The sequence below is a fragment of the Ambystoma mexicanum genome, chromosome 1p (assembly GCF_040938575.1).
Source record: "Ambystoma mexicanum isolate Mex_15411 chromosome 1p, UKY_AmexF1_1, whole genome shotgun sequence".
NCBI lineage: Eukaryota > Metazoa > Chordata > Amphibia > Caudata > Ambystomatidae > Ambystoma > Ambystoma mexicanum.
This window is the reverse complement of record NC_090921.1, coordinates 1,239,734,187-1,239,756,308: the sequence shown is the minus strand read 5'-3', so window position 1 is coordinate 1,239,756,308 and position 22,122 is coordinate 1,239,734,187. Positions and strand designations below refer to the sequence as shown.

General features: G+C 46.7%; 1 protein-coding gene across 5 annotated transcripts in view; it reads right to left on the bottom strand.

Annotated features, from left to right (window-relative positions):
- The window catches only part of LOC138452408 (myelin-associated glycoprotein-like), a 655,309-nt gene that overhangs the window by 70,943 nt on the left and 562,244 nt on the right, over window positions 1–22,122 (bottom strand). The window contains exon 11 of one of the 5 annotated variants that reach the window (XM_069604973.1): window positions 14,374–16,644. The exons of the other annotated variants lie outside the window; for them this stretch is intronic. Coding sequence (XP_069461074.1) covers window positions 16,630–16,644 — 15 coding nt within the window. The 3' untranslated portion in view covers window positions 14,374–16,629. Of the gene's footprint in view, window positions 1–14,373; window positions 16,645–22,122 lie in introns of those variants that run through there. 5 annotated transcript variants of the gene reach the window in all.

Here is a 22,122-nt window from a genome sequence, read left to right as displayed (position 1 = left end):
AATAAATAAATAATAAAGACAAATAAACAGTGGTAGTGCAGACCAGAAGTGGCAAGTGCTGGGTTTAGAAGACAGGGTATGTCTGATAAGTGCAGAAGGAAAGAAAGGGGGTGTGGGCCTGTTTAGGTACAGATACAGACCCCAGTGCAAGGAGTGGCCAGGAGGCAGCACATGAGGGTGGTAAGGTGAGCAGGTACCTGGGCCCGGGGGACAGAGGGTGGCCAGGTGCACAGTGCTGAGAGAGAAACAGATCAGCATGGGAGAAGGGGGCAAAGGCAGAAGCAAAGCAGAATGCCTTGAAGGGCTTCCGGAACCAGAGATGGTTCTCCTCAGGTTTCAGAGTGGTAGGGAGACTGTTCCAAATGGAGGCCCCAGCCGAACACAGAGATCTACCCCCAGCTCGTTTCTTTGAAAAACGCCTGATCCTGAGGGAGTAGAGGTAGAGGAGCTAAGAGCTTGAGAAGGGAGGTATTTACAGACGGATAGTTGAAGGTATTTTGGCCCCAGACCCCGGAAAGCCTTGTGGACAATGTAGAGGGCTTTGAATTTAATCCTTGCATCCACTGGGAGCAAATGAAGAGATTTCAGAGCTGGAGAGATACGATCCCAGGGCTTGAGCCAAGGACAAGTCTTGCAGTCCTGTTCTGGATTAGTTGTAAAGGGCGTAGAGTAGAGGCAGGTAGATTTAGAAAGAGGCTGTTGCAAAAGTCCAACCTAGAGAGAACCAGAGCTTGGGAGACAGTGGGCTTCTGGGGGAAGGAGAGGAAAGGCAGAGTACCTCTGAGGAGGTGCAGTCTGACTTTTTAGAGATGTCAGAAATGTGGGCAGAGAAGGAAACTGTGGAGTCAAAGATGACCCGAGGTTCTTAGTCTCGTAGGTAAGGGTAGTAGGAGGGTCAAGGGAGGCCGGCCAGAGAGTGAGGGGAAAGGATGGTGAGGGTGTACTGATGAGGAGGATCTCAGTCTTGTTGGCATTAAGACAAAGATTGTTGGCGGCACACCAATCTTGAATGGCAGATAGGCAATCAGAGATGAGAGAAGGAGAGGAGGTGGCTGAGGGCAGCCTGAAAATGAGTTGAGTGTTGTCAGCGTAGCACTGGAAATTTGAGCAGAAGATAGCAATGCAGTGGGTGAGAGTTGACAGGTATTGGTTGAAAAGGCAGGGCGAGAGGTTAGACCCATGGGGAGCACCACAGGTAGAGAGGGAGATAGATGATAGGAAGGCCCCAAGTTGGACCTGGGAGGGTCGATCAGAGAGGAAAGAGGTCAGCCAGGCCAGAGCCTGATCGGTGATACCCAGGTTATCACAGAGACGGTTGAGCAGGGTGATATGGTTGACAGTGTCGAAGGCAGAAAAGAGATCAAGTAGGATAGGACAGAGGGAATGTTAGAGTCAAGGTTTGAGAGCATACGTTTTAGAGAGCAGCAGATGACATACATTTTGGCAAATAAACAATCTGTGTAATCGATACATTCCTCCCACAGAACCCGCTCTGGACCAACAACACAGTTAGCTTCCCAGCAACACTAGGCCACCCTGAACTGCATTCAAGTAAACAACCTCTTTGGCCTCTGATAGTTGGGCCTGGAGTGTGATGGGATTGACCTGCTGTTGATTGTATGATGTCAAGCGTATATGAAGAGAAGGAGTGCCTGTCTTTCAGAATCCCAAGGAACTAGTTTCTGATGGGTTGAAACTGTGCTCTGGTGGGCTTGGATCCATGATATGTTTAGTATTGCCTGACAGGGCTTACTGAGGAGACCAGGGTTCTTCTGATGGAGGGGTTGTCTGTCAGCCTGCCTAGAACAGAGACAGGTAGAGTGGAAATGGGAGCTATGTCGAGAAACCTTTAAGATGATGACACACCGAAAATGAAACCTAGTGGTGGGCAACCTGTGGCCCTCGAGATGTTTTGGCCTACAGCTTTGGCCTTAGCCAGCATCATCAATGATAAGTGATGATTGGAGCCAGATCCCAAAACATCTGGAGGCCCTTAGGTTGTGTGAGTTCCTATAAGGTAAAACCTCCCTCATACAGAGCAGCTTTCCGAAATCAAGAGTTTACTCACTTGGAAACCGCGGCCCACTTCTCCACACATGCCATTGCATGGATCAGGTCGTTCCTAAGCGGCAGAACCATGAGGGTTTTCTCCACCTCCACAGCGGCTGACCCAGTACCTATTACACGTGACGTCCCCCAGGGATCCTGTGTCTCTCCGACTATGTATAACATCTTCACGAAGCCCCTGTTCGATGATCTGGACCTTCTGGGTGTCACCTACACAAACTATGCAGATGACACTCAGATTCTCATCCCACTTTCGGGGGATTATGAACAGGATTTGGCCTTGGTGAACAGAATATACCTCATCATCCAGGCATGGATGGCCCGTCATGGTCTATGCCTGAATGATGACAAAACGGAACTCATCATACTGGGGAACACACAGAATATCAAAAGACTGAACGATGACTACTCATCATTTGTCATAGATGGCAACACCATTAAAGTAGCGAAAGAAGTAAAAACACTAGGTTTTTACCTCGACTCTTGCCTCTCTCTAACAAAGCAAGTGAATGCGATGGCCTCTAGCACCGCTTTCACCTGTAAGCTGATTAGAGCAGCTAAACCATATCTATCCACCGCCAGCTGCCTCACCCTATCAAGAGCCCTGGTATTATCCAAATTGGCCTATTGCAATGCACTATACATAGGGTCCAATAAACACACACTGCAAAAAATCCAAACCCTGCAGAACAACGCCCTTAGAGCCGCCCTAGGAATCCCAAGAAGAGAGCATATCTCAGACGTCAGAAGACAATCTAACTGGCTATCCACAGCTGACAAAATTAATCTCAAAACAGCATCATTGACTTTCAAAAGTATTAATGACCTAGCCCCCAAATACCTAACAGAAAGATTAAAAAGAAGAACTTCTAATAGACCTACCAGAGAAGCATGCACCAACCAACTAGCTGTGCCCCCATTTAGGTTGAGCACAGCCGGAGGCATTAGCTTTCCCGTCAAAGCAGCCCAGCTATGGAACTCCCTCCCATCATCCTTAAGGTCTGACCAATCTTATCCACACTTCAGACTTAATTGCATTAAATGGCTCAAAGAAAATGACCTATAACTGACTACACTAAGACCACTCACGTCTGACCCACCTGTTAATCCGCAGCTGAACGCATACCTCCTTGCTCATCACCCCCTCTTAACCCACCTTGCTCCTTGACATTCAATGTATACTGTGTATACACCCCTGTGTACAAGCACCTGTGTATGTAACCATGTATATTGTCATCATTTACTGTCAATGCACCCTGCAACCTTCCTGAAATGTGTAACTGTAACATGTAAGCTTAAATTATTCTTGAACACGCGCCCGGATACCATCCGGTCTGGCGCGCGCTATAAATAAATAAACATCAAACAAGAGGCTGTCAGGGAGCCAGCATATTTCACAAAGTCGGTATTGCTCTAGTGCTGTAAAAAAAACTTCCCATGCAGTGACACTGGTCAATTATCTTCTCTCGTTGGTGGTTCATTTTGTGAGTTTACCCAGCATGGTTACTCATTACTTGGCCCTCCTGATGTGTTGGTCTTTAACTCCCACAATCCCTAGCCAGGATCCTCAGGTTGAAGGGTCATGGGAGTTTGCCTGCAAAATATCTAGAGGTACACATAATGAGTAAGCATGAAGTTAGAGGATCTGTGGGTAGTCCCCACAATAAGTTTAGGAACAAATACACAGCATACTTTGATGCTATCGTCTTGTCTGACAAGCACAATATGGGGGCGATTATTAGAACAGTCCTTAACATGTTCTTACCATTTGTTTTAATGTATTTATTTATTTGCGATCTGTAACATGCTTTATGCACCATGGAAGGAAAAGTGGGAAAGAAAGAAGAAGCAGGGAGCCTTCTACACAGCAACACTCAAGGAGAGAGTCAAGTCAACACACTCACAGCTGGACCAAGGCCATTTTGCTGGGGCTAGCAGGTGTGCAGTACCTTCCCCTCTGCAATAAACTTGGAACCTCGAGTGAAAGAGGAACGGATGGAATGTGGGGGTCTGACTGCTCCAGCAATGCCAATCGGAGGCAGAGATACACAAGTAAGGATCTTGTTGGTGGGTGTCCCGATCAGTTTTATTTAAACTGGGGAACTCTAGGACAAGGGAAGATGCACTCTGCTCTGTGGGACACTTTGACGACCCTCCTGGCATACCTTTAGTAGTACCTGACATCATATGTGGGCATCATTCACATTCTCTGTCGCTGGGGTAACACACCGTATTCTTGATTGTGGTGGAACCATCTGTCCTAGTGCCTTTGGCCATTGTGCATTCTTTAGCTCCTGCACAAAGCTTTCCGGTGAGGCCTGCCACATAATGTACCTCGGAATTGGCTTCAAATACAACATTTCAATGTTGTGGGGTTCACAACCAACCCACACCCCCCTTCAACCCATAGCCTCCTTTCGTTCATTGTCAGCATGCCTCTCGCTACCTTCCCGCAGCTGCGGCACCCCCTTCAGGTGAGACATGATGCATCCAGTTTCATGGTGATGTTTGAGGAATCCTGACTACAGCTTTTATCATGCCAGCTGCTACTCCCCTGAAGCACCCAAGCAGGGTTTTGGCCTCATTCTGAAATTGAAGTTACAGTGCCACTTCAATGCCAGCAGTGGCACCACCTTTAGGTGAAGAGAATTGGGAGTCTAGCTTCATGGACAATGTTGAAAAATCCATGCTCTGCCTTTTATCGTGCCAGCTCTTCATCTCACCCTGTGTGAAGAACACCCCAGAGGGGTTCTGTATCATGGAGAAACTGAAGCTATGGAGTTACCTCAGCACCAGCTGAGGGGGACTGGCAGTTGCAGGGTTTCCCTTTTCGCCTGTGTCAATGTGCATTGTTGGAGATGGTTTGAGGCCTTTTGGAGACTCTGGGGTATACTTCTGGGAGAAATGAGCAGGGATTCTTGCCCCGGTCCTGATCGCCTGACAAATGCCTGAGAAATGCTGGCCATGAGTGGAGTCTCCAGACTGATCCCTCCCAATATCTGCCAACTCTGACATGCGTGTTGCTCACAATGGGCAAAGTATGCATTTAAAAGACTGAGAGGAAGAGAGAGAGAGAGCCAAATAGAGAGAGACAGAGGGAGAGAGAGACAAAGGGAGAGAGAGACAAAGAGGGATAGAGAGAAAGAGGGATTGATTGACAGTGGCAAAGTGAGAAAGTCAATTGCCAGCCATCTGTTTTGGTCAGTGGTAGGAGTGCAGCTAGGAGAGCAGGCTGATTTCCCTTCTTAGGTCTTTTCATTCATTGCTACAAGTTCTACTGTTAACTGGTTCACCTTTCGAGCTTCTAGCGTACACCCTGATGCTCCGAGGTGCCCCATGCCTTTTATTCTCCCCACTGGGTTTTGCTCCCATCTGTCGTATTGTGATTGTGCTCCTGTGTTTTGCATTGTAATTTTGCCCCTCAGAGGTTTTGCAACCTGTCATCCCACAATGATTTAAAACCCTGGTGCTCAATGCCGTTAACCAGCATAATGGGCCTCATTACGAGGTAGGAGGTAAGGGAAAAACGATGCCGGTAAAGGATTACCGCTCCAGGCTATTCCGACCTGCCAACCCGCTATTAGCGGCACCGTAAATAACGGTGCCTCCAATAGCGGCATGGGCACGGGCATGCGAACCTTAATGCCGGAAATACCGGCATGGCGTAAATAGGAGGACATCACAAGTCAGGCGGACATGCAAATACCGGCATGAAGAAGACACTAAAAGTGGATACCGGCATGGCGGCAATACCGGCATCGCGAACCACCCGTAAACTGCCATGTGCAGTGTTCTCAACTGCCACAGGTGCAAACAATCAGCACAGGTGGAGTCAATGTACACTGGGCCAGCACAAAGGGAGCACACCGCACCCCTTCCCACACCCCTTGCCACACCAAAATGATTCCAATACTAGTAGCTATACCGGAGCTGGAGGACATGCTGGCATTGCTACAACAGCAACAACAACAAGAACAGGCAGCACAGAGGAGACGCAGAAGAAGGAGGGTGAGACAGGCACAGCATGCCCCACCAGTGCAGGCAGTTGTACCACGCAGGCAGCCCCCAATCCCTCGCATCAGAGCCAGTCCATGCAACCTAACCCCTGAGCAGATCCACACCCTGTACTGTCTGGACCGGGACACCATCACCACCATTGTGGACATGATACACAACGACATCGTCAGCCTTATAGACATCCGTACTGCCATCCCCCCTCTACTGAAGTTGGTGTCTGTGCTCCACTTCCTGGCCACAGGCACCTACCAGTGCACAGTAGGGCAGATGCGTGGCATATCACAGCCATTATTCTCATGCACGCTGAACCAAGTGCTCGATGCCCTCCTAAAGCACACAAGTGACCACATATCCCTACCACTGACTGGTCAGGAGATCTCCAACACCAAAATTGGCTTCCATTCACTGGCAGGCATCCCAAATTGCATCAGTGCCCTCGACTGCACCCATGTGGAATTGGTGGTCCCACATGCTCTGGAGGTAGTGTACCGCAACTGTTAGCTATACCACCCCATCAACGTGCAAATGGTATGTGACTCAAACAAGATCATTACACATTGTTGTGCCCGATATCCCGGATCAACCCATGATTCAATGGTCCTGCGGAACTCCGCGATACCAAGCTACATGCAGCGACATGCCGGACAATGTTCCTGGCTACTTGGTGAGTTGCAGGGCAAGCACATGGCAGTGTGAAGGGGAGAGATGTATACTTCACCTGGGTGAGATTGGGGGCGGAGAGATGCATACTTCACCTGGGTGAGATTGGGGGGGAGAGATTCATACTTCACCTGGGTGAGATTGGTGGGGGAGAGATGCATACTTCACCTGTGTGAGATTGGGGGGGAGAGATGCATACTTCACCTGTGTGAGATTGGGGGGGGAGAGATGCATACCTCACCTGGGTGAGATTGGGGGGGGGGAGATGCATGCTTCACCTGGGTGGTATTAGTTGAGAGACAGAACAATGCCCATACTGTAATACACTGTGACCCAAGCCAGCCCAGGCTGTACCTGACACCTGAAACCAATATGCAAGACGTAAGCTGAACAACAATAACAACAAGCCAGTACAGCACCCTTACCATATCCATCCACATGTACACTGCACATAAACAGACCGTGCGCTCTGCAACGCAATGGAGTGACATGATGACAGTATGCCCAATGTAAATGACCGCTGAATAGCATCACAACGGACATGCGTCCATGAGTGCGTACAAAGAAATCACATGAAGCCAATACATAGAATGTCACTGGCACACCAGCACATAAGTGCAGCATGCCAGCATGTGGACATCAAGTGTGAAATGGCAGATCATCAAGCGTCTGTTACCAACGGTGACAGGATCAAAGCATACGATTGACTACACATCACCTGATCATGTCAACAACTGCTGTAGGCAACCACAGTGCATGAACACTAGAAAGTATTAGGACACTCCTGCATCAAATAGACGATGCGACGCACACCTGTAGATAATGTGAATTCACACATTGCAGTTACCTTGAATATCTCCATTCTTGCAGGGATCTGTGGATGTGAGCAAGAAATCAATGCAGGCTTGTGTGTGATAAGTACAGGTTACATTTGATGAGATCACTTACACATAACCATTTTTGCACCCATGCAGGTGATGCTGGCTATCCCTTGAAGAGGTGGCTCCTAACCCCGGTCCGTAACCCGCAGAACAGGCACGAAGAGGACTACAATCGTGCACATACCCATGCCCGAGTGGTGATTGAGCAGACCTTTGGCCTTTTGAAGGCACGGTTGTGATGCCTCAGCAGGTCGGGTGGGGCACTCCTGTATGGGCATGAGAAGGTAGCCAAGATCATCATGGCATGTGTCATGCTGCACAACATGTGCATCAGACGGAATGTGCCTCTGCCCCCTGACATTGAACTGCAACCGCCTGGTGAGGCTGAGGAGGAAGAAGAAGATGGGGTTGCAAGTCAGGCAGGTGGCGAAGCACAGGAGGGACATGCTGTGCGCCAGAATCTGATAGACCAATATTTCTAATAAACATGGATGCGGAGGGTGCAATGGATGTGGGACTCAGGGCACTGGGTGTTGGGGGGACATGGACACTGTGCACTCTTCAGCAATAAAGCACACATTCACAATAACCAATGTCCAGTAATGTGATTTTTCTTGACACAACGGGTGTGTTAAGCATAAAGTGAATAGGAAGTGCATGAACCCTCCACCCCAAACACCCTCTCCCCCTCCCGCCAAAACTCTCCCAAACACCCTCTCCCCCCTCCCGCCACAACTCCCCCAAACACCCTCTCCCCCTCCCGTCACAACTCCCCCGCACATGGCGTGCACTTCAGTGCAGCATTTGTTTGCAAGAGTCACCAATTACAGGCTGCCCCTACTTCCCATGTCCTCTTCCAGCATTGGGTGGTTGCATGTCTGGCTGTTGCAAGGTCTGCGCTGACCTGTCAGGGGGCTGGTCTGCCTGAAGCTGGCAGAGGAGGAGGTGCCTGGTTGCTCCTGTTCCTGTGCGGGACGCTGGCTCTCCATTGCATCTGCGATGCGGCCGAGGACCTGCCTCACAGCTGCCAACTCATCGCAAATGCGTGTTGTACTGGCTTCGATTGCCAGTTTTATGCCATAGCGTATTCGCGCCACTTTTCACTTGCCTAGGCACCCTCGCTCACATGCTGCCAAACCAGTGCAGTGAGCTTCTCCTGGCGCTGTTGGATGAGGCTGATTCCCTGGTCTCTGTCCCTGCCTTTGGTTGATGTTGACACAGCTTCCGGCATGGGTCCACCATCAAGTGAGCTCTCCCTGGGGCTCCATCTCCCTGCCAATGACTCTCCACCAGACAGCTCATGGCTGCTGGCATTAGATGTGGGGCGTGGACTGAGGTGGGGTGACAGCTGCGGGCTGGGTGTGCTCTGTCCTACGGGTGTGCTCTGTCCTACGGGTGTTTGGCATGTTCCCTCTACATCCGACAGGGGTGCCGTGGCAGCTGCTTCTCCAACTGAACTGTTGGCGCAGACAGTGAGCCTTCTGCCACTTGCTCCGGTGTGGTGTGAGCGACAGGTGTGGATGCTATTGCATTGTCAGTAGCCCTTTCACGCCTTGTTGACGTGTCATCCTGTGTGGCTTTCGCCTTCTGCAGCATTCCTGGTTTTCCAGTGTCCCTTGATGTACTAGGCCTGTTACCTCCTTCCGTGCCCCTGGCCTTCTTCATTGGGGTTGTGGCCTGTGCTGCGGAGTCCTGGTCCTCACTGTCAGATTGTGAGCCTGTGGGGGACCAAGAGAGGGACAGCATTGGTGATGATTCTACGTGCATCATGCATATGTTGGTATTGCTGCAGTTCTATGCATTTGGACTTTGAGTTGTGACATACAGGTTGCTTGCCATATCGGTGGGTCATGCAGGCATACATCTGGGTGACACATGTATGAGGGGCTGCATGCATGGGGATGTGATGTGGACATTTTATGGGCAGGGTTGTCTACATGTGTGTGATGCCACATGCATTGTCTCATTTCAGTGTACATTTGGGGAACATCGTCATGCTTTGCATTACAGTGTTTTGTGCGGACACTCACCTCCATCAGCCGATGATGGCACACCACGCTCCATTTCACCCACTCCCTCAATTGTCTCTATGTCTATTGTGCTGGCACATGTCTCCTCCCAGTGTGTCATCTTGACCGGGGACCCTTCTCCGCCACCTGTTCCCATGCCCTGGCTCCGATTGGCTGCGAGTATGCTCCGGACACAGAGGCGCAGGTCATCCCAGCGCTTGCGCACGTCCTTTACAGTGCGGGGGTGGTACTCACCGCACTGACTTTGCATGCCACCTCCTCCCAGATCTCCTTCTTTCTTATCTGGGCAGCATGCCGCATGTCTTGCAGGAACACAACCTCTGCATTTGCAGCTAGAGTGTCGGCGAGCATATTTAGCTCCTCCACCGAGAAGCAGACCTTGCGCTGGCACGCAGCACCTTTCTCCAGGGCCTTGAGCATTCTGATTTGGTGTTGGGTGAAGTTGGGGCAGCTGTAGTGTTGATGCAGGTCCTGGGTGCTGAGGAAGGCAATGGATTGTGTTTTTAAAGATGGCCTCCGTGCTCTTTCCCGTTCCTGTGCGATGACGCTACTTTCGGTTCCGCTAATTTGTGGTCACCGCTTTTACCGGTGGCCGCTAATTGCGGTCACGCTAATGCCGGATCCATGGATGGCGGTAGTGCTATCAGTGCTTCCCTTGATGCTGCTAAGGGCCATTTTTGGGTCTTTAGCGGCATGGCGGTAATGTCCTTACCGGCATGGCGCAAAGCTTGTGCCCGTGAACTCGTAATGGCCCGCTATTAGCGGGCTCTTTACTACACGGATACAGTCATTGCTCCATGCCGGTAAGGACCATTACTTACCTCCAACCTTGTAATGAGTCCCAATGTGTTTTGATCTCTGGTGCATAGCATAATCACATGGCAGGATTTTCCATGCCACACATTTACCTCATAGCATGCTCAGTTGTTTCTAGGGAGCCCAGCAGGACTCTGCCTTTTCTCGGATGCCTACTCTGATCCCCTTAGGAACTATGCTCTCCCACTGGTGCAGGCATTCTATGTTAACACAGTGTCTTGGGACATCTCATTTAAACGACCTTACCTGAAGGGCACAACTACCGAGAAGTTGCAATGACGATACTATGTGGATGCCAAGTTGCCCACCAGGCTCACCACTAAACTCACTTCACTAACCTTCTCGACCTCTGTGCTCAAACGTGCTACATGTACACCAACAAAGCCACTGAATAACCCTCAAAACCTTCAAAACAGACATTAAACAACAGAACATTACGCCCTGATACCCTCGGGTCTGGTGCGCATTATCTATATGAATAAAAATGTAAATGTTTGTTTGTTCAAAATCTTAAATCTCCGAAAGTTCTTCACCGATTGCTTTGAAATTCTGACACAATGTTGCATTCAAATAGGCGCGTGTTTTTATATACCTACTATACATAGATGTCACACCTGTGACAGGTAAAAACATACCTTTTCTGAAAAACAGCGCCATCTGTTGGACGTAAAAGCAACACACGCTATACTGAACATTTTACTGCAAAACAGTGCCATCTGTTGGACGTAAAAGCAACACACGCTATTTTACGATTCCATTTCAATGTTTCCGATTTAGAATGGCTCAAATACGTGCTGAGGAAGCAGCAGAGCGACGTGCAGCCAGACTTTAGGATTCACAGTTGCGAGCACAGCGATCGCATTCTGCAGCTTCATATCTGCTTCGTTCTCAACAGAATGAATGCGACAGGCTGAGTGGCTGAAGGACGTCAAAGAGAAACAGCAGATCAGCGTCAAACACGACTCTGTGCTCAGCAATCACGCGAATACAATCGCCTCACATTCCAGTACAACCTAGCTGATGATTATAGTTTGAGCTGGCATGTTCTCATCAGCACCATGACTAAAGTGTGTCCTTATTGCAAGGCTCTGAAATTTAATAGAGAAACGAAAGGAATGTGTTGCGCCGCCAGGAAAATTAAACTGCCTCAACTTGGAGAACCACCAGAGCCATTAAAAATGACCCAAAAGCATTGTCAAATTAGAAACGTGCGCTTTCTCTTTTCTTTCTTTTCCATTTAACCAGACTGAGCCACAGCAAAGCGTGGCCGGGGACAGCTAGTAAATAATAAAACAAACAAAGAAACCTCTGCAATCAATGTATATATCACAGTCCTGGTCAATTAATCTTAGTACCACGTCACGCAAGGATCCTCTCTGGACATAAATACCTCTTTAATGACACAGGACACCAAAAAGCAGCCCTACATGCAGAGCTAAGGGTACTTCCGGTATGCATACCTCAACACAAAACATGAACTTGCATTTCCCTCTCCACTACTATCATAGTCCAACACCCTCTCCTATATATCTGCCAGAATGCCTGGAGACCATGCAAATGGCAGCGAAGTGAGGCATACATCCCAATAACATAACATGACCTAACGTGCCTTAATGCTTCAACTGCACCGGTAACAAAGGCGATCAAAGACGATTAGTATCTTGTTTTAAACCTCTGGACTATGATGTGCCTATCTACTCTGGCCCTTCATTAGAACAAGGGTAATACTAAAATATCTTTTTGAATTAACCTTTAATCCGGGAAGTGTCTGGCAGAGCTCGACGTGCCAGTCAAGGTTAGTTAACAGCCGGTTTAAATAATTCCTTCTAGCATGTTGTTCTAGCACTGAGGGTTGAGAGAAATGTGTCACTTGCTCCTAGTTTGGATGCCTGGCTGGTTCAGGGTTTTCTTGGCCATGTGTCTCTCGTAGCTCATATATAGGCTGGTTGTGTGAGATACAGCAGGCTAAGTAGTTTGGTCTTGCTTTCCAGCATGCCTTCTTAATCTCTATGGGACTAGAGAGGAAGAGCTACCTAGTGGATGGTTGGTCTTTAAAGCCAACATGCAGTTGTAAAGCTGGTAGGACCACATGCGCAGTGTATAGCCCTTACAGGATGCAATTATTTACTGACTCATATATGTCTGACCAAAAGGGTCAGGACAGTCTGATTGCACGATTGACAGCATTTACCTTGACGGACCAGGAAGGTTATATCTGGCATATCTATGTGAAATTCAATTTTGGAATACAAGAAGTTCTTTTTGCTTTGAAAAAAACGTAATTTTATTCAAATTTTATCGTAATCTCTAAATGTGTATGGCATGCTGCCCACCCTCCAGATTTCATAGGGGATTCCTGTCCATGAATGTTTTAATACATGAACAAACGTTGGCCGATTCAAATGCAGAAAATGAATGGACAACATTTGTTTTAGTTATCCCTAATACTTGATGTAAAAAAAGAAAAGGATAAGTTGCAAGCACTGTAGACCTTGTTATAGGTTTTGTGGTATTCCACAAGTAAATCCCGTGGGATACCACCAACCGGTAATACCGTTACCAGTGCCTGATATACCGGAATTACCAGCAGATTTCAGGTGCCGGCAATGGTAGGTTAATACCCATTCCATGGAGTCCATCTGACTCCATGTGGGAATTGCCAGTAATACCGGCTGTTTTTGCCAGTGGGGTGCCTGGCTTACCGCCAGCCTTTAGCTGGAGCTAAATAAGACCACCACACTGGCAAACTTGTAGTTTGTCGGTGCGGGAAAAGTGGTGGTAACAGAATTACTGCCACTTTTTCCCCGCACCGCCAAACTTGTAATGAGGTCCCATGGAAAGCTATTTGTTTGAGTGTAGATGAAGGGAAATGAGGGAAGGGAAAGGCAACCTGCACACACTACAAGATTAAAAGGATTCATGTCATAAAATAGAAGGTTGCTTCCAAGGCAAGACACTATTGTGTGGCTATATCGGAAGCTACCAGCACAGTGGCTATTAGCATCAGATAGACTCTACAATAGGCACATTTGGCCGCACTACAATAGAGGTTCAGACATCATCCAAAGTTGAGTTAGTCCTGTCATGCCTAAATCTTCTTCCAAGATGATATAGTGACATGGGGAAGAAGGAGATGTGTAAAACTCGGCTTCCTCAAGGACAAGAAGTGCAATGTCACATACTTTACAAGCTCTTCAGTTGTTCGATTGTGGCTGTGTGCTTTGTCACATTTTAGCTGGTTTTAGTTTTTCACTTGGTAGGCAACTCCCTTTTGGGTAACAAACATAATCTTCCTAATTTATGCACCTGCCACACATATTGCTAAAACTGAGCAAGGTGACGCTGGCTTTACAAGTGTTTTTTTATTTTATTTCCCATCTGTTACTCTTGGTCAACGCTGAGATCATGATCTGCTGGTGGGCTTTACCTGACTTTGGCATGCCACTTTAGGATTTCAGCTTGTGTGTGTGATTTGCTCCCAGCCTTTGCTGATTATGTTCTGGAGAGCTTTCAGAAATGTTTTGATACCCATTTTCACATGAAATATTCCTCATTCAAAATGTTTGGTTAATATTTCCTGACGGTTTTGCTTGTATTACCTGCAGTGTGTTACTTAATAACCGGGTCAGATTTCCTAGTGTGCTGTAGGAACAGTGTCACAATATAAATCAGTCAGCCATCTCCAATTTCCCAATTCTTGCTTTTCCATCGGTGCCCAAGTAAGGTGCATGCACATCGTAACCATCAGATAACCTTCAGGCAGAAAAATGGGCAATACCAGATGGAAGGAGTCTTTCAAAGAAACCCATGGATATCAACCAAACAAAACAAGCAAGACTGTAATTATTACCAACAAATAAAACAGGGAGGACACGAGAAGAAGTAGTTGGACAATAAACGGATCGAGAGAAAATCTTTAATCATCATTGTTGGGGCATCAATGAGAGTTGATCTATGTCATCAAGTTAGTTTTATTTAAGGTCACTCATGTCATCTGCTTTGCATTTCATGCAAAATAATTGAAAAAAGACATTCAAATTTAGAACATTAAGAATGGTATAGACGGCCACAGAAGCATCTACAATTCCATGAAGTGCAACACTGACAAAAAATGCTTTTCTAAAAGTCTCCAAGGTGACTACATTCAGAGGAAATTAGTGAATTCTGCTATTTAAAAGGATAGAAGATAAAGAATTGAAAGTGGTTATGGGGGCATGGGGATCCAGACAGGACGAAGATTATGAGACGCACAGTAGAGAGGACGTAAGGAGTCAAAGAGTTACCAGAGAAAACACTGCAGAGGGGCAAGAATATTGCACATTTGAATATAATTCAGAGAAAGCAGTATTGGATTTGGGTGGGAAAGAGAAGCCAGTGCCGACAGAAGAAGAAGCAAAGAGCCGTCTGACTACAAAAGGAATACTTAGAGGAAACATATTGATGTTTTAATTTGCTTGAAGCGCAGTGAGTGTAGGAGCGAACAGAAGAAAGGCTGGAAATGGTAACGTTGAGGCCTTTAGAAGGATATGAAAATTGGCAAAATATTTCCATAAAAAGTGGAAAGATAAACCTTGGCATACATTTAAAAACAAGAGAACTCAACACTGAGCCTTAGCAACACTATAGTGAATGGGTGGGCTAGAGGAGAATTAGACAGAACATGAAACTGAGTAGGAACGATTAAAGAGGGAAGTCAAGATCCATAAAATTGCAGAGTCAGGGGGAAAAGTTGGAGTGGATAGAGTGATCAACTGTGTTTAATGCTACCTGCATGTTGAAAAGAATAGGATGGGAGGAAATTTCACTTTTGGAGTTGATATCAGGTAGTTAGTTAGAGATGAGTTTGGTGCCAACAGAATGTGCTAAGAGAAGTGGTTTGACGCAAAGCTGAAAGTTGAAAGCGGACATGAGGCACCACAGTTTAGAAAGAAAGGAAAGCAAATGAATTGGATAAAGGTGCACTAGAATAGGGCTCAAGCGAGTATTTCTTGTGACGAAGTAAAGCAACAACACGACTGAAGGTGCTGGAGACACTGAACAGGATAAGAGAAGCAGGGGGGAATCAGTAGGAGCTGAAGGAAAAATTCCTTTAGGAAAAATTGAAACAAAGAAAAACTAGGAAAGGAGGTAACCAGGATTAGTTGTGACTGCACAGCAGGCAATGAAAAAGGGCAGAATATAGAGGGCACATTTAATAGGGAATGTAAATTACGAAAACTGAAGACAATAAATAGTGGCTGTAGGTGTGGGTAGTAGGGGAACCAGACGTGAGGCAAGAGGGCAATGGGGGAGGGGTAACTTCATGACTGGCCCAAGAAGAAGCAATGTGGGACATAACATTTGCAAGGGCTTGCCATGGACTTACCACACTGCAATTCATCTAGTGCAACAATTGTAAGAAGACCACCCAACCGAGTACAGCATTTTCAACAATTTTGATTCAACTCTTGGGATGAATAGAAGGTTTTAGATCCTCTGGTGTAGCCCCACCTGAAAATATACACTTAAAGACTGTACTGTTACATGGATATTCACTGTTGCTATGTTAAAACATACTGCCAATATATGACCTCATTAGAACGAAAGAAATAGTTTATGGCACATTTTTAATTATTGATTTTGTAAAAAGAGTGCAAGGTACAAAGTCCATGTTTTCTTAAAATGAAAACATTTAAGAACTAAAGTTAATCTTAGATGAAGATACTCGACCCTAGTCTTGGATAAGGCCAGAGATTGAAACATGGAAGAAAAAGAAATGCTCCTTTTTTAAAAATAATTCTGCTGCTTTGACCTCTGGGCATGCTTAAATGCAATCCTTCAGTTTCTGTATGAACTGGGGTATGCACCCAGGCTGCTGCTTCTGTATGGTTCTGCATTTTAGCAGCTCACAAACCACGTCAGATAGGCAATCGGTCATAGACATAGAAAAAAAGCCAGTGATTCCGCAGATGTTCTGCTAATATTAACGGTTAGAATTCGTCCGTTTCCTTCACTGGAATTGTTCAGAATCTTCACGCTGCCCGTTCTGTGATCTGCGGTATGGTTTAGACTGGAATTTCCTCACATTCTCACTCCCTTTCCTTCTCATGTGGGGAGTGATTTCTCCACACGGCAGAGATGGTGCCCATCTGTGGAGAGCTCCTTTCCGTCGTGCTGTGTCAAGACCTGCTGGCCTGCAAGGCAAGGTGTAGAGGTTAGGATGGAAGCTCTCACTCCCCCGTCTATGATTCTGGGATTTCCCTGTTCCTTGAAGAGGTTGAGGCTTACCCCTACCATCCTCACTGTATTTGATCTCTATTGTTAATCTTTAGAGGATATGGAGGAAGATCCCACCTTCTTCCTTTCTCCTGTGTTGGTAGACCCTACCCTTTATCTGGCAGACTACTGGACCACTTGTTTACTGCACCTTGGAAAGAACTAGTCTGCCTGTTACCGCACCTACTGCCCCGTCCCTGAGATGTGCTCATCTTTGTTTGGTGAATGGGTCTCTTTCAGGGATGTTTTCACCCAGATCACCCTCCTACACAACCTGCATGATCAATGTTCTGCCACAACCTCTCCTCTCAATCTGGCATGCCTTGATGCTAGCTGGTTATCTACGCTTATCCACCTGGGCAGAGGAGTCCTGAGCACATGCACATGGCTTCTTATACTCCTGTGCTACATATTTCACCATTAAATATCCCCTGATGCAAGAGGCCAGACATTGTATTTCTGTGGAAGAAATCTTCATTTTATTAATACCTTTTTGGGCAATGGCAGATAGAACAGAAAACTGAGATAGAGCCTAAAGAATCGCTGAATGGTTCTGGATTAGTCCTCTTGCTGCATCCTATCAATGCAAGAGGTGGATAGGTCAAGTGGGCAAAATAAGGGCAAGTCTTAGGAGAACGGTTTGCATGTGAATTAGTATCTATAAGATTAGACAACACATTCATGGCAACAGTCTCGTTTTTGAAAGATGGTGTATAACACATTTTTTTTTTAACTGTGGGTTAAGTATTACACAAAATCCAGGAACAAAACACATTACAGTTAATGGTTTACATAAAAAAGAATACATTCTAGAGGGCATCCAAAAGGGCCAGCTATTGTAGCTCCGTTGTGGTGTTGAAGGCTCTTTGTGCCACTGCCACTGTGGACGGTTCAGTTGACCGGGCAGTATTCCCAAGAAAGGAGTGTAAGCAGATCTACAATGGTAGACTACATGGACATCAGTCGGCTGTAGCATGCGGCAAAGTCCAGAAGGGACTAGGCTTAATTTTATGGGGGTTTCAGTGTTCATTGGTTAGTCCACATAATTAACCTCAGTGTTTCTCAATTGGTAATGTGTGACGTTAGCTTTGTTATATGGGTTTCGAGTAGTGCATAGACCCTTGCCACCTACTGCTGAAAATGATGGTGGTATTAAGGATGATGATAATATTTACGTTGGAACTATCTACTTCATGTGGGATTTGATGAATAAGGTCACCATTTCCAGGGCTCTAACAGACACCTTTGAAAATATCACTTGACCCTTTTCTGGATACCTAAAAGAAAGCTGCTTAGAGCTACTTTCTGCATGATGATGTCTATTATTTCTGGTAATCTTCACATACCTTCATCCAGAATATTATCTCACCCAAGTGTAATCTCAGGGGTGTAGGTATTTTATCGATATTTATATCGAGCTGTCTGGACTTCCTTTGCACAATTGGTATCTGAGGCTTATCCATAGGCTGTATCTGTAGGATAGACTACTTGCATTTTTCTGTGACTTAAAAGGTTGTACTACAATAGTAATAGGTACAGTTTTATTTGTCCACAGATTTAGAAGATTTTGGCCATGTTAAGAATTGATTACATTTCCACTTCACACCATAAATACATTTAAATACACCTATAGTCCGAAGAAAAGATACATATATTTATCATCTAAACAACGAGGGAGCATCCTCACCAAATAACCCAATATTTAAGCATATACAATGCCCCCTAATTCCTGTAAACATCTAATATAATTGGTCCTAGTTTCGCTGTAATGATGCTAAAGTTCCAATATAGTCCAAACTAATAAAAAATCCCTATGGTAGCGTTACGGTGCACCACAAGGAGTATCTACATTACTACATAGGTATTGTTCTGCTGCTCCTTTCTCCTGTTTTTGGTCTTTCCAAACTTACTGGGGTGGGTTTCTCGGATTGGCACCCTGGCACAGGTTAGTAGCCTACATGCAATCCATTATCGAGCATACAGGATTTGCAACCTCACTGGCTTTCGGAGTCATTAAACCTGGAAATAGAACCACAAGAGTAGTACCTGCAAAAAGTGTGAGTTGGACACATTACTGTCTGTCATAAAAGTCATCTATGTTGCCAAGGACATTGAAAGCCATGCTAATAAAGGGGAGCTTATTGTTTGCATTTCAGTTTTACATCCCTATGGAGTGATTTTATCTTTTGGGTCGTGGATAAAACATTTTTCGGTCAACCTTATTAAAATTTCATTTAGAAAACCTAGTCACCCCTTATAAGATCCTTCATTGAAACATATTCAATTCAACTCAAATGAATGATTGTTTTTCTCTAAAGTTTGCATCTATTTTCTAATACCAATCCCCATTGCCTTTCACAGTGATTCTTCGAATGTGTACTTATCCTTATTGATAGTTATCATTGGCTTGCACAGGAACATACGTTTTCTTCAATTACAAAGTGTTTGCTTGTGAAGAGCCAGCGTCGGTATTCCCCAATGATGAGCAATAGTTCTATGAAAAATTGTCACGACTTGACCCTGGAAACTATGGGCAAGATGGAGGGTCGGCAGTAGAACACTGTCAACCTCTCGTTGACGGACTAGACATCCGAGCACTGGCCGTATAAGTAATAGCCACGCCCCCAACTCGTAGCATTGCAATTTCACAGTTACCGACGCTTGAGTTCTTGTCTGCTGTCCGTGTACCTTCTCTCCGGTACCCCACCTTTGCTCCTGCCTGTGATTACCCCTTCTGGCACCCCTTCTCCTCGAGTACCAGTCTGTCCTGTTTTTTACTTCTTCTTCGAGCGCAGCCGGCTCTGCCTTTGTTTACATCTGCAGATCCTCTTTCCGACGCCTCCCTTCGGGGAGGTTACTTTGTATCCTAGCTTTTCCTATTCGGCTCAGTGTTTCTAGCTGTTCTGAGCCGTTTTTCCTCTCGCACTTGCCTGGTGTGTACCTGATATTTCTAGTGTGATTTCTTCCCTTCGCTCTCGCTCCTTCCCTTCTTTCTTTCTCTCCCTCCTTCTTACTTCTTTTTCTCTCTTTCATGCCTACTCCCGACTTTCCCGCAGCTTTCTCAACGATATGCGTTACTTCAACTTCCACTCTGTGCAGGTTGAGAGCCAGTAGATCCCCTTATCTACCCTCTGCCTTACATGAACAACTCTTTGTGCCCAATTCGCCTATTTAATCCCGGCGTCCTCCATTATCCATCTTTTTACTCTATTCTGAACCAAGAAGCTGCTTCATTGTACAGCCTATACTTACCTTTATATCTGCTTCCTGCGGCACGGCATCCATCAAGACAGCGGAACAGGGTTTTTTGCTGCCGACTTCGGCTTTTTCCCTGTTAGGGGGCTGGCTCCTCCGGATACCCCTGTGACTGAGTTCCTAGGCGGTCACGGTAGCTTCTGGGGGCGCTTGTCCCTATTTACACGATAAGAAAGGAGAGAGAAGGACTAAGAAGAAGGAGGACGATTCTACAGGAATAAGAAGGAAGAAGAAGGTCGAGCCCCCCACCAGAGCGTCAGAGACTACAGGTGAGGAGGTTCAGTGGGAGGATTCCTCAGCCTGTGACAGCTTCCAACGCCCAGAAACCGACTTGGCGTCACTGGAACAATATCAGGAGATTGTTTCAGCTCTTCAAGGACTCCAAGTGGATGTTCAGACTCTTCGTGCAGAGAACCTGGCTCTAAGACAAAAGGCTACCGCACGTGACGACAGCCGAGGCGACCTTCCTCCCCTCGCTTTCCCTTTCGGAAAGTATGATGGAAACCCAAAAACTCTCAAGGAATTTATGGATGCCTGCATGGTGTATTTTGCTTTCAGACCCAAGTCTTACGAATTGGATAGAGCCAGGGTTGGGTTTCTTGTGTCCAATTTAGTGGGCAATGCCCTATTGTGGGCTACTCCCCTTATCACCATGGCGGATCCAGTAATAAACGACTACACTCTTTTCACTCAATGGTTTAAGGCCAGATTTACAGCCCAGAAGTTCAATATTCATCTTACGAAGCTCTTCTTGACCTTCGCCAAGGGAACCAAGACGTACAAACCTATGCCGCCATCTTCACGAAATTGGCAGCTGAAGCAGGCTGGCCCGACACCGCACAACAAACTCTGTTCCGCAGGGGGTTACATGATGACCTTAAGGATGAGTTGGCACGGATAGCCCGCCCAATCTCATTTCAGGAGTTAGTCACTCTTACTCTTCAAATAGAATACCGACTCTCAGAAAGAAGACAGGAAAGGAAAAGAAACCGGTTCCCTCCTCCAATCGGACCCTCACTAGCTCCACAGCCCACTTGGATCTCGACGGAAGAACCGATGCAAGTCGGATCAGCAAGAGGTCCATTGTCACCGGAAGAACGCAAAAGACGCAAGGAGCAAGGGCTTTGTATGTACTGCGGTTCTTCTAAGCATCTGATACGCACCTGTCCCGAAGTCCCACCCAGGCGTTCGGGAAACGCAACCCCCCGGTCTTGAGCAGGGAAAGCTCCCGGGAGGAAACAGCTGATCCCTGCAATGTTACCCAGCTTGAAAAGGATAGTGTAGATAACAGACTCATGGTGTTCTCAGTCAGATTGACCTTCCCAGCTTTGCCCACAGTGGAAGTTTTGGCAATGCTAGATTGCGGAGCAGCAGGCAACTTCCTAGACGTACAATGGGCCCACGAGCAACATATTCCTTTGTGTAACAAGAGCAACCCTCTTCCGGTGGAAGGGGTTGATGGTTCACCATTGGTTTCTGGACCCATAGTTCAGGAATCTTGTGCCGCTGAATTACATCTGTTTCAACACCGGGAACAGATCACCTTTGATGTCATCCGGGCCGCCCCCATTTCCCAATTATCTTGGGTATGCCTTGGCTCCGAAGGCATAATCCTAGTATAGATTGGAAAGCCAACACAATCTGTTTTAGTTCAGAATACTGTAATCTGCACTGCCTGCAACAACTTGCTCCTGAGACCGGCGAAGGAACTACAGTCTCCTTACCCACTAAAGTCATACAATCGATTCCTCCGTTTTATCAACAGTTCTCAGACCTCTTTGAAGATCAGCTTCCTCATGCTTTACCACCACATCGCCCTGAGGACTGTGCGATTGAATTGGTACCTGGAGCATCGGTGCCATTCGGTCGCATGTACCCTATGTCTCTTCCTGAAAGACAGGCTCTCAAGGAATACCTAGACGCCAACCTGCAGAATGGACTCATTCAGGAGTCTCATCTGCAGGGGCCTCCATGTTCTTCATACCGAAGAAAGGAACCACAGAGTTGCATCCGTGTATCGACTATCGGGGCCTGGACAGTGTGACAGTGAGGGACCGCTACCCTATGCCCCTGATTAAGGACGTACTTGAGGCTGTACAAGGGTCAAGTGTGTTCACTAAGCTTGACTTAAGGGGGGCTTA